The 12,268-nt window shown below is 35.1% G+C and overlaps 1 protein-coding gene across 1 annotated transcript; it reads left to right on the top strand.

The window, feature by feature from the left end:
- The first annotated feature begins 353 nt into the window (after positions 1–353).
- On the top strand, positions 354–11,846 carry LOC106870226 (large ribosomal subunit protein bL19m). Its single transcript, XM_014916241.3, has 6 exons — positions 354–764; positions 3,920–4,070; positions 4,166–4,290; positions 6,999–7,133; positions 9,546–9,733; positions 11,560–11,846. The coding sequence occupies exons 1-6, from the start codon at positions 722–724 to the stop codon at positions 11,788–11,790; spliced, it is 873 nt and encodes a 290-aa protein (XP_014771727.1). The 5' UTR covers positions 354–721; the 3' UTR covers positions 11,791–11,846.
- Positions 11,847–12,268: the final 422 nt, after the last annotated feature.

The raw sequence follows: 12,268 nt of genomic DNA, 5'->3' as shown, positions 1-12,268 counted from the left end.
TTTTAACGGTGTGTGTGTTAAATTTTAAGGCACAATAAGAAAATGACTCTCCCCAGACACAACAGAATATGCTTCAACACACGAAATCACATAAAAAATCTTGCAAACCAAATCCCAAAACAAAAGAAACATAAAATGCTTATGTAATATTGTATTATTTGTTTACAAAATAATCAGAAGATAAAAAAATTGTCCACTTTTATTATGTTCATTATATAGGTAATCTTCAAGTTTAGGGGGATAAATTAAAATAAATTAAAATATTCAAGGGAAGTAACTGAACGTCTTACCAGTATTCTCCGTACATCTCTGTTTATAAATAAATCACACACGTGATTTGATTGACGTTAGGGTTAGGGTGTGATTTATTTATAAACAGCTAGAAGAAAACGGATAATACTGGTAAGTCGTTCAGTTATTTCCCTTGAATAATTTTATTTATTTTTTTTATCCCTAAACTTGAAGATTACCCATTATATATATTGTTTCCGGTATAAATTGAAATTACCAATCCCTGGCACATTGGGTAAAAAAAACTGCCGGTAGTTTGAGAAGCACAAGTTTGGATGATGCATTCGAGACATGAACGGAATTATAATATATGGCTCGGAATTATTTCATACCGGCTGCAATAAAAATATTACACCGGAAAGCTCTAAGTCAGTCAACGACGAGGACTTATTGCTACATTGACGTTTTCCTGTAGTTTTTTTTTTACCCTATGGCACAATTTTTAGGACAACTTATCCGAATCCCTTGCAGAAGTATGTATAAATATTTCTACATATTTTCAAAATGAATTTTGTTGTTTTTCTTTTAATTTTTAAAGTCTCTTAGGGGACACTTCAAGGACACCGTCGTGCTAATTTCGAGTTGTTACATTTTTAACTATTTTTATATCATTTTCTACATTGTTATCTTATTTCATATATGTACATCAACTTCACTAATACTGTTAAGATTTTTTTCCCATAAGAGCTAGTCAGTGGTCAATGCCAGCGGTCAGTGCCAGTTCTTCAGTCTGCGGCCACTATTCAAAAGGAAATTTTCTAAGCTTAAAACAAAAATAGTTCAACATCTCGGTAGTCCGAGGTGCAGCAACATAGAATAAAATACCGTACTTGCAAACAAGTACGAGTTTGCGTTTGAAAATACTACTTCAAAAAGTTTCGCCCAACTGATACCAGCATGGAAAAATGGGGGCTAATGTAGATTCGCACCTCACCTTGAAAAATGCATTTTTCTGAAAAAGTTCATTTGGATTCTTAGGTTTTACTTGTCGGAGATTACGAATATGGAAAAAAGGTTGTTTTTTTTTTTTTCAAAATCTCCTCACCAATTTTAAATGTATTGTTGTATATTAAAGTGTGGAAATTTTATTAAGCAGATATGTAACGTGGAAAAATACGGGGATTTAAACAACTATTTCCACAGTTTGGCTATATGAACATAGAAAGTGCACTTTACATACCGACTTGAATGAAATTTCCACATTTCAATAAACAACAATACAGTTAAAATTTTGATTTTTTTTTTTTTCTTTCTTTTTTGCATATTCGTAATCTACAAATAAAACCTAGGAATTCAAATAAACTTTTTCAGAAAAATGTATTTTTCAAGGTGAGGTGCAAATCTGCATTATCTCCGAAAAAATGTATATGCAATATCGATGATGATAATGAAATATATGTGTGTGTGTTATAGTTTTCCAGGTCATAATAGAAGAGCTTAAGATAGGCTGCTCTTGGGAACTTTTGTATAGTGATAATCTAATTCCTATTACTGAATTGCACGAAAAATTAGAAATTCCGAATGTGGAAGCAAAACCTAAAATTGAGAAGTAGACCTGGCAACGACAAAAGTTTTAGTTAGGATGAAAATCATGGGACTCCACTACTACCTGGAAAGTGGCTATGTTCAATCTACTGAAAAGAATTCTGTAGGAATTCTACTATGGATCCAATGTGAGCTATGGGTGCACAAGAGATGCAGTAACATTACAGGTAAGCAAACAGAGAGGAAAGACTGTAGCAGAAACACAACAGTTAGCAGTATGAGCAGCAATGAAATGAATTCTTTCAAATGCCTTGAAATCTTTTGAAGTTGTTGACTGTTTCTGCAAATTTGGTGACATAATCAGCAGTGAAAGTATTCTGAAACCATAGTAGCCAAATTAAGATAGGTACAAAAAGTTCAGAAAGTAATATTACTCCTGCTAGAAACACAACAAAAGGATTCTTTCTCCAAATGTAGGCACTGACAAATTGTGTGAAGTGCAATAATAAATGATAATGAAAAAAATGGGCTGGAAAGAAATCAGGCAAGCATGGTTGTGTAATGTTAGGAGGTGCAGTGGCCCAGTGGTTAGGGCAGCAGACTCGTGGTCATAGGATCGCGGTTTTGATTCCCAGACCGGGCGTTATGAGTGTTTATTGAGCGAAAACACCTAAAGCTCCACGAGGCTCTGGCAGGGGGCGGTGGCGAACTCTGCTGTACTCTTCCACCACAACTTTCTCTCACTCTTCCTGTTGTGCCTGTAATTCAAAGGGTCAGCTTTGTCACACTGTGTCAGGCTGAATATCCCCAAGAACTACGTTAAGGGTACACGTGTCTGTGGAGTGCTCAGCCACTTGCACGTTAATTTCACAAGCAGGCTGTTCTGTTGATCGGATCAACTGGAACCCTCGACATCGTAAGCGATGGAGTGCCAACACAACACAGTGTGCACAAGAGACCTACCACAAATGAGCTGAGCGAAAAACTGGTTTTAACTTCAATCAGATACAGTGCACGAGAGAAAAGGCTATGCTGTTAAGAGCATGTCATGTGCATAGAATATGACAGTTAAGTAAAAAAGGAGTACTCGGTAAGCCAAGAAAACAAGGGGAAAAGTGACATCTGATCTCAAGAGATAATGCAGGACCATACCACATGTGAGGAAAACTTACAACCTGTGCTAGTATGGACAAACATAAAATATGTATATTAATTACTAGCTTAGAAGCTACTCGATAGAGCAGCTTTTAAGCTAGCTCCTGTGGAGGGCTCTTCATTAGGCCTTGGGCCCAACACTGATACTTCATGCATTGAGTACATATTAAATTGTATTAAACTTGACCAGTATTTTTCAAGCAATGAACAGTTTTCATCAAAACATTGATATAATTTGTTGACTTGGACCTTATTGCAAAGCTACATGATAAACATTTTTTGTGTTCCCATTTGGGGGCATCAGTACAATTTTTTTTCTACCTAACCTCTTTCTTTCTCTCTCTCTTTTCTGTTATTTTCAACCATCACTATCACCAGTACCACCACAACTGCCATACACACACCATTCAGACTTCTGATGCCACCACCATCGATACCTTTGATTTTGCCGCCTTCCCCTCCACCACCATCACCACTGTCTTTCACATCGCTTACTATCACCATCATCCCTGACCACCTCGACTACCACCATCACCATCATCACCATTGCCCTCACCTCTATCACAACTACAGCTCATACTATTACTATCACCCCATTACCATCACAACCATCAATCTACCACCGCCCTCACCATCTCTATGCCTATTATTACTCTCACCCCAACATGAGGAATAGTAGAAGTATCATTGAATAATGAAATTCGTTTTGGCATTTATTATTATAGAAGATGACTAATTTGTATGCAAATTTAGTATTCTGTGAAGCTTTACAAATTTATTTTTGTTGAAAACTGTAACATGGATTTTTATATGGTTATCTGTTTTTAGAACTTGAATTTTAAGATTGCTTCTAAATTTTAGGTTTGATCGTTCATTTTGCCTATTATGATATGGGTAAAAAAAACTTATACAGCAGATGAAATATATGACAAATTTATGATAATTTACTTTAACTTTTTGTTTTGAAAATATAAAATACTCTATTTAGATGCATCAAGACTTCATGCAGATCCTTGGCGATATTCCTTGAAGAATGAAGTTGTAGAAGGTTATAGGAAATCACAGTTATCAAAAGATCAGGTAAAAACAGATAAAAAGTTACCTGTACAGAGTGATCAAGTTAAAGTTGGAGAATACAGGTAATTAATCATTATCCTATAAGAACAATGTTGCAAAATTTTCACTTTTATGTAACTGAAAACTCCATGATAATATTTTTTTGGCTACATTTTAGACATGTGTATCCAGAGTTTCTACCACATCCTAATTGGATGGCCAGGGATAGAATTAGAGAAAAATTAGAGCGTTCAGATATGTACAAACGACGAAATGTTCTTCATGTTCCTGAATTCTATGTTGGTAAATATATAAAAATATTGTTTGATATTCATTATTCTCTTTTGAGATGATAAATTCTTATCAAGCAATTTATCCTGTCCAACTTAGTGATGAGTGCTATTTGTAAATTACTTTCATTTGGTTTTTGTAGAGATAAGTTTTTAAAAAATAATGATTAAAAAATTGATTAGATGAAAACCTAGTTAATGATTAGATCATTTAACAACCCAAATATATTCGCATAAGTATCTTTTATTTTTCTGTTTGTTTCAGTCATTGGGCTGTGGCCCTGCCTTGAAGGGTTTAATTTAGCAAATATCATTTGAATTTCTTTTTTTCTAAGTGTAGCTTATCCATAATTGACCAGTATAGTAACAATCAAATTACAAAGCAGTTGTACTAAATTCTACACTTGTAAAACAAAAAGGAAAAATCCTGATAGACTAAACTTGTTTTGGATGCCAACTGTATGCTAATTAGACACATATGTATGTGCACACATATATATATATATTTGAAAAAATGAGTAGAGATGGTTCTTTGGGGGAATAATTTACTTTAATAATAATGTTTACAGTGAGTTACTCTGGTGTGAGTTTCAAGTTTCAAATAGCCATTTTCAAACTGAAAAATGTATGTTTTACTGGTTGATTAAATAGCAAAAAATATATATTGGATCATCCCATAAATAATGCAGTTTTTTTCAATTGCATGAACTAAAAGCTGGAGGGGGAGGGAATAAATTACCTGCATCAACTTGCTATAAAAGCAGGTAGTAATTTTACCTTGTCCTTATTCTTAGTGCAAGTTTTGAAGAGTGCAGTTCGATTTTAACAGTTATTTTTTCAAAGCTATAATGGAAGTGACAAAGGAGCATATTCGGCATATTTTGCTTTATGAGTTCAATAAAGGTAACAATGTAATGGAAAGTGAGAGGAATATTAATGCAGTATATGGGGATCGGACAATAAGTGTAAACTAGTGTCAATGATGGTTCCAGAAATTCCATACCAGAAACTAGAGCTGAGAAGGTAATGAGTATGTCCTGCAAAGCCTGCTGGAACAAAATCCCATCATAACTGTTAAGGAACTAACAGAGAAGCTTGGATTTGGTCATTCAACCATTCATCGACACCTGCATGCCATCAGGAAAGTGAGCAAATTGGGAAAGTGGGTTCCTCACAAATTTTCCCAATCCAATCACTCACAGAGAGTGAATGTGTGCTCTTCTTTGCTGTCACATCTCACGAATGAACCTTTTTGGGACCGAATAGTGATTGGTGACAAGAAATAGGTTCTCTATAAAGACAGTGGGTAGGGAAAAGAGAAACACCAGCATCCCAGGCTAAAGAAGGTCTTCACCCACATAAGGTGTTGTTATCTGTTTGGTGAGATATGAAAGGTTTAGTGCACTTTGAACTTTTAAACCCAAACCAAACAATAACAGAGATCTACTACCAGCAGCTTGAGTGGCTTAAGTCTGCGCTAAAAGAAAAATGACCATCTTTGCTTTCAAGATGAAAGGTGTTCTTCCTGCACAACCTTAGTTGAGAATATTGTTGGTCAGGGAGTTTGACTGGGGTGGTATGTCTGTCAAACGGTATCACAGGTGTCCCGATAATGCTTGGCCACATACAGCAAAGATGACATTCCAAGGGGTGAAGCAGTTCGAATGGGAAACAATGCCCCACCCATCATATTTGCCAGACATTGCTCCATCTGATTATCATTTATTCCGCAATCTTCAAAATCATTTGGACAGAAAAATATGAATTCTGTAGACAAAGATAGAACAGTACTGGAGGAGTATTTTTCATCATGAATAAGTGAATTTTGGAAGAGGGGCTTTGCAAGTCTACCAAATAGATGAAAGAGCATTGTAGAAAATGAAGGAGAGTATATTTTAGATTAAAAAAGAACTTTGTTTATCTTAATTAAAAAAAATAAAAGATGTATAAAAAAACGCATTATTTATGGGATGACCCAATATTAAAAAATACAAGAATACAAAAGCATGTGTGTATAAGAAGTAGATGACGAGGAAGGGGAAAAAATGAAATAAAGCTAAAAGTAAACTCCTAATTAAAGAAGATAACACCATAAAAACAGATCTCTTCTATAAACGTACAGCCACACACCAATATTTGAACTTTCATTTCTCCCATCCCTCACATACCAAAAGAATTATACCCTTTAATAGGGCAAAACAAATTTGCACTATAGTAATAGATGTAGAATTAAGGGATAAAAGATTACAGGAATGAAAATATTTCTAAAAGAACAAAATTATCCCATTAGTTTGACACAGCAATAACCAAAGCAAAATAACATATATATATATACACATACATACATGCACACACACACAACACACTCGTATATGACTGGCTTTCTCACAGTGTCTGCAAAATTTCACTAACAAGGCATTAATGAACTCAAGTCTATTATAGAAGATATTTACTAAAGGTATTGTATAGTGGGATTGAACCAAAAACTACATCACCGAGCTATACCTGAACCTATTTGTGTATAAATAGTTCACATAGTGGGAATTAGTATGTCTTGAGAAACATGAGATCTCTCCTCCTCCTCCTCCTCCTCCTCCTCCTCCTCCTCCTATGGCAGACTAACCTATTCCTTGCTGTGAACATTTTATCTCTAATATTTTCTGATGCAGATCACCACTACTTTCCTCAGATTCTACTGTTTCACTTGTGGTTTATTGACAGGAAGTATCATGGCAGTTACAGTTGCTGATCAATTTGCTCCCTTGAAGAAAAACAGATTTGTTGGAATTTGTATATCACGAGGTGGTATTGGCCTCAAGGCAAACTTTACTTTAAGGAATGTGATTGCCAGCCAAGGTAGTAAACATATTTAACATATTTTATTCGTCCTCTACCATTCATATAAAAATTATGATTTCATATGTGATAAATTATCATCTTAATGCTTAAAATTATAAGAATTTATAAACTTTGAGAGAACGTGAAGGTAAAACTATAAATGATAGTGTGTAAATATTAGGTTAAAAACCCCTATGGATAGAAAAAGTCAAAGGCTGCCAGTGAGACTTGAACCCATATCTGCAGTAAACAGAGAAATTCAAAGGATTGCTCTAGTCTTAATAGTAGAACACCTGTCATGTAGATGTAGATACCGTGGGAACCTTCAACTTTTCCTATTCAAAGGATTTTTTCATCTAATACTTACCAGCTGTTATTTATAGTTTTATCTGCTTCGAGATACACCATTCCAAAAAAGAATTATCTTAATATCTGTTTTTCCATGCCATTATGAGTTGGGCAGATCAGCCATAGAAATATTGCTATTCATTTTGTACCTCTGTCTTTTATTAGCCTTTTTTGTTCACCTTTTCACATTCAGCATTCATCAATTCACATTGTATGTCCATTTTAGTGTAGTCATCTCTTCTGCATACATCAGCCAATATCTTTGATGTCCACTCGGCTATTATATCAGCTCACTCATGCTAGTCATTATAGTTAACATTACACATCCAGCAGACAGAAGACAACTCAGATCTTGTACATTCAATACCAATATCTCACTACCCTATAATATCACACACCTTTTACCAGTCCACTCAGTTGGTGAAAATGAGCAGTACCTGTGTTTCAATGAGCCAACCTTATCACATTCTGTGTCATGCTGAATCTCCCCAAGAACTACATTAAGGGTACATATTTCTGTGGAGTGCTCAGCCACTTGCATGTTAATTTCACAAACTGGCTGTTCTGTTGACCTGATCAACTAGAACCCTCATTGTCACAACTGACAGTGTGCCAGTTATACCAGTTTCATACATCTGCTCTTTTTATGCAGAGAAACAGAAATCTTTTGTTGTCCTCAATGGCAACAGCTAAACCTAACTTTGCTCTTGTTTCTACGATTTTTCTACAATCACCTCCAACTCTAATTATGTCTATATAGTTGTATGAGCAGTTAATGAACTTCCTTCATATGAAATATATGGTTCTCTGTCAGTCTGCTGGAGATTCCTCTGTCTCAGAGTACCAGCTTTTAAGTCTACTGCTACAGAACAAATTCTTATTCATGAACGACAAATCTGATTCACAATTCGAATTGTGTTTGTCTCCTTTGCTTCTTGTTCTTCCCAGTTTCTTCCTGCTCAAAGTATTTACTTCTACCTGTTTTCCCATTTTCTGTCACATCCAGCTCTCATCATCATCATCATTTAATGTTCATGTTCCATACTGGCATGGGTTGGATGGTTTGACAGGATCTAATGTGTGCAGGGACTGCATCATGCTTCAGTGTCTACTTTGACACAGTTTTTACAGCTGAATGCCATTTTAAAATGTGGACTGGATGCTTTTTTATTTTCTTATGCCACTTGCACTATTGAGCTTGCCATGCAGTTTGCAGGACTACAAACCCAGGGTGAGGTGGGGAGAGGGCAGCATCATGCTAGGTAAGAAAGAGATTTCTATGAGAGAGATTGGTGGCTGAGCAGGTTCCTGCTGAGGGATCTGCTTGGCTACTCAAGTCTAGTGAAGAAAAGGTGGAGAGAGAAAGAGAAAATGATCAGTAGGAACTGCAAGACATATGTTAACTCTTATCTCCCTTGCATAAGCCCTGGATTTCTTGCAAGAAATTGAATTCACCATGATTAATTCATTCTTTAATTATCTTATGCGAGAACACTCATGCAAGCCCATATTTATAATTATATGCATATATAAAAAATACACAGGCACACAGACATACTACATTTATGTGGGTCTGTGTATGTATTTTTTTATATATATTTGTGTATGTATGTGTACACATATGCATATATTTATAAATATGTGCATGTGCAAACATTCTCACATAAGATAATTAAAGAATCAATCTGTGGTGAACACAATTTCTTGTGAAAATCCATAGCTAAGACAAGGGGGATAACTAGATATTCTTATAAGTTTGTTTGATTGAGGAGGAGGTTATCACCTCATTTGAAAACAAGTAGAAGTTGGTAACAAGAAGGGTATTTTGCCATAAAAAACTCTGCCTCAACAGATCCTTGCCTACCTCATGCAAGCATGGAAAATTAGACATTAAAATGATGATAATGATATATGTATACATACAGTAATTCTGTACAGTTTCCCTTCCCCAAATTTCATCCACAATGCATTGGCCAATATTTATAAATTCCTTCCAACATACATTATGTTTGTATTTTTGTTAAAAGGTTAACTAACAACAAAACTCACTTCATTCAAATGTATTTTCTTTATTACTTCTAGGGATTGAAATCCGATATGAAATCTATCAACCCCATATTCTTAATATTGAAGTACTTAAACTACAAAAACGTTTGGATGATGAATTATTTTATTTGAGAGATGCCCCACCTGAATATAGTACTGTTCCATTTGATTTTCAACCTGTGTCTTTACCAAAAGGTTCTGAGATTCCAGTTGACACGACAAAGGCAATTTCTCCTTCATTTATATTCTAATTGTATTGTTAAATGTCATCTGTACTATTTCATTTAGGAAATGTTTCTAGAAGTTTACCTGTGCATAGTGTCTTATATACACGAGTGGGACTCTTAGTATCCATAACTAGGAGAAGTGCAAAGCTGACAATGTTAGTTCCTGGATGTCATCATCATCACCAACATTTAACATCTGTTGTCCATGCTTGCATGGGTTGGACAGTTTGACTAAGGCTGGTAAGCTGTAAGGTTGCACCAGACACCAGTCTGATTTGGCATGGTTTTCTACAGCTGGATGACTTTCCTAACGCCAACCACTCTGAGAGTGTAATGGGTGCTTTTACATGCCGCCGGTACAGGTGCCATTTGTGTGAGACCAGTATCTGCCATGACTGTGATTTTGCTTGGTTTGATGGGTCTTCTTCTTGAGCACGACATAATGCCAAATGTCTTGTTCTTTGCCTCCGTGAGGCCCTATGCTCGAAAGGAACTTAGCCACTTTGCCTCTGTGAGACCCAACACTCGAAAAATGCTCCTTATGTGCCACCAGCACGGGTGCTAGTTACGTGACACCAACATCAGCCATAACTACGATTTCACTTGGCTTGACAGGTCTTCTCAAGCACAGCATATCACCAAAGGTCTCAGTCACTAGTCATTGCCTCTGTGAGGCTCATGCTATCTGAATAGGTATGGAATATTTTCTAGTTTGTAAGGCTGTTTTTTTGGAAACAGCAAGATGTCCTTCCAGAAAAATATGTTTAAAATACAATGGGCTCATCTACCCTTAACAACAATGAAGAAAATAAGACATGCGAGTGCTATTTTAATGGAGTATGAATTGAGAAAGAAAAACCTACTGTTAGTGGAATGAAAAGAAGTAATGATAGCTGTAGGAATGACACTGAAGGGGATTTTTGTTTTGTTTTGGGGTTTTGTTTTTTTTTGTTTTGTTTTTTTTTGATAAGTCTGGAGGTTGGTGCAATATCTATGATCTTTACCAGCCTTCTACAAATCACAAACTTTTCACTTTGTTAATCAGCTTTTGAGAAGATTTTATTCTCAATGTCATGAAATACTATTGTTACTGGTATAACAGTAAAGTAAATAGACCAGAGCTACAAAATTAGAGGATTTCAAAAAAATATGTTAAATTGGAATAACAAAAGCAGTGTAGGAAAGAGATGGACTGAATAGGATGTAGTTTAGGTTTTTGCATGTTACATTTGCTGACATTGAGATAAGCTTTGATTGAGTTTCTCACTCTCTTGTCTGGTGAGCAATTAAAGTAATCCAAACCATGTATGACAGAAATAGTGAAAAAGCAAGTTATTTTGATATACAGGTTTTCACTAAACTTTAATAATCAGTCCTCTTTGTAATAATAAAATTTCAGGCACTCACACTAAATTTTAGAACTAGACACCAATGGAAAGTTTCACATGTAATGTGACTCTTGATGCAAAATCTGCAAGCACATCAGACTTTTGTCTGTCCTTCCAAATTTTCAATGATAAACATAGCAGTTTAAAACATTTGTCGGTGTTATATAGTACAAGAAATAGTACTGAGATAATTTTAGTAAAATTCTGAAAATAAACTGTGAACATGACAGAAGAAGTTCATTAAGTTGTTACTTTGATTGCAGGATTTTGAAGATTTGCAGTGAATGATGAATGAATTAAGTGTGGTCTGAGGACTGTTAGCCTTCACAGATAAAGACTTATGACAAGACACACAAAATAATATATATTATACAATTTATATATTACATCATGGAGTAGAATGAGATGTGCTGAAAATTATTTTATGTTTTGTAGGTAAAACTGAATCCTCGACCATGGCTACTGAGATATGAACGTATGGATTTAAAAGGAGTTGAAGATTTAAATTTACCAGAGAGATTTTATGTTAAAGCAAAGAAAGTTGCCAAACCATGGGAAAAATATGATTTAATGAAGGATTATCGTGAAAATGTAAATGATACAGATGCAAGTGAAGTTTACAGTGAATTTTCTGAACATTCTTCACATTTTAAAGGCTTAAAATAATTCTGGTTTTGTTAAAATATTTGTAAATAAAATTTGGTTTTGACAATAACTCAAAATATTATTTTAAGATAAATGACAATCGCTATTTTAACAGGGCTCTGAAAACCAGGATTTTTTTTTATGACTTTCTCCTTGAGTTGTTATTTATATTTTCTTTAAGTCTGGAGGATGGAGCATTTCCCATGACCAAAATTGGTGAGCTTGATGTCATTAATGTTCTGTTTAGGACACAAATAGGGAGAAGGTTCCCTAGGGAATGTTGTGGAGAAAAGGGATTGAGCATAATGGTTGAGTGTGGAGGCGAGGGTACCTGAGTGGAAGTGGAGTGCAAGACCAGCCAGCCCTAAGGAATGGAAGCCATATTCAACTGAATCTATTATTAAAATTATTTCACCATTCATAATATCTAGAGCTGTTGAAATAAATTTAATACTGGAGGCTGTTGTGATTTGTTATAACCATCATACAGTAACAGTTC

This window comes from Octopus bimaculoides, chromosome 4 (assembly GCF_046866305.1).
Source record: "Octopus bimaculoides isolate indiv1 chromosome 4, ASM4686630v1, whole genome shotgun sequence".
Classification (NCBI taxonomy): domain Eukaryota; kingdom Metazoa; phylum Mollusca; class Cephalopoda; order Octopoda; family Octopodidae; genus Octopus; species Octopus bimaculoides.
This window is presented reverse-complemented; position numbering and strand designations above follow the sequence as displayed.

Coding starts and splice junctions, on each gene's coding strand:
- LOC106870226 (XM_014916241.3), top strand. CDS start 722: ATGGCACAATTTTTAGGACAACTTATCCGAATCCCTTGCAGAA. Junction 765..3,919: donor TATCCGAATCCCTTGCAGAA/GTATGTATAAAT, acceptor TACTCTATTTAG/ATGCATCAAGACTTCATGCA. Junction 7,134..9,545: donor GAATGTGATTGCCAGCCAAG/GTAGTAAACATA, acceptor TATTACTTCTAG/GGATTGAAATCCGATATGAA.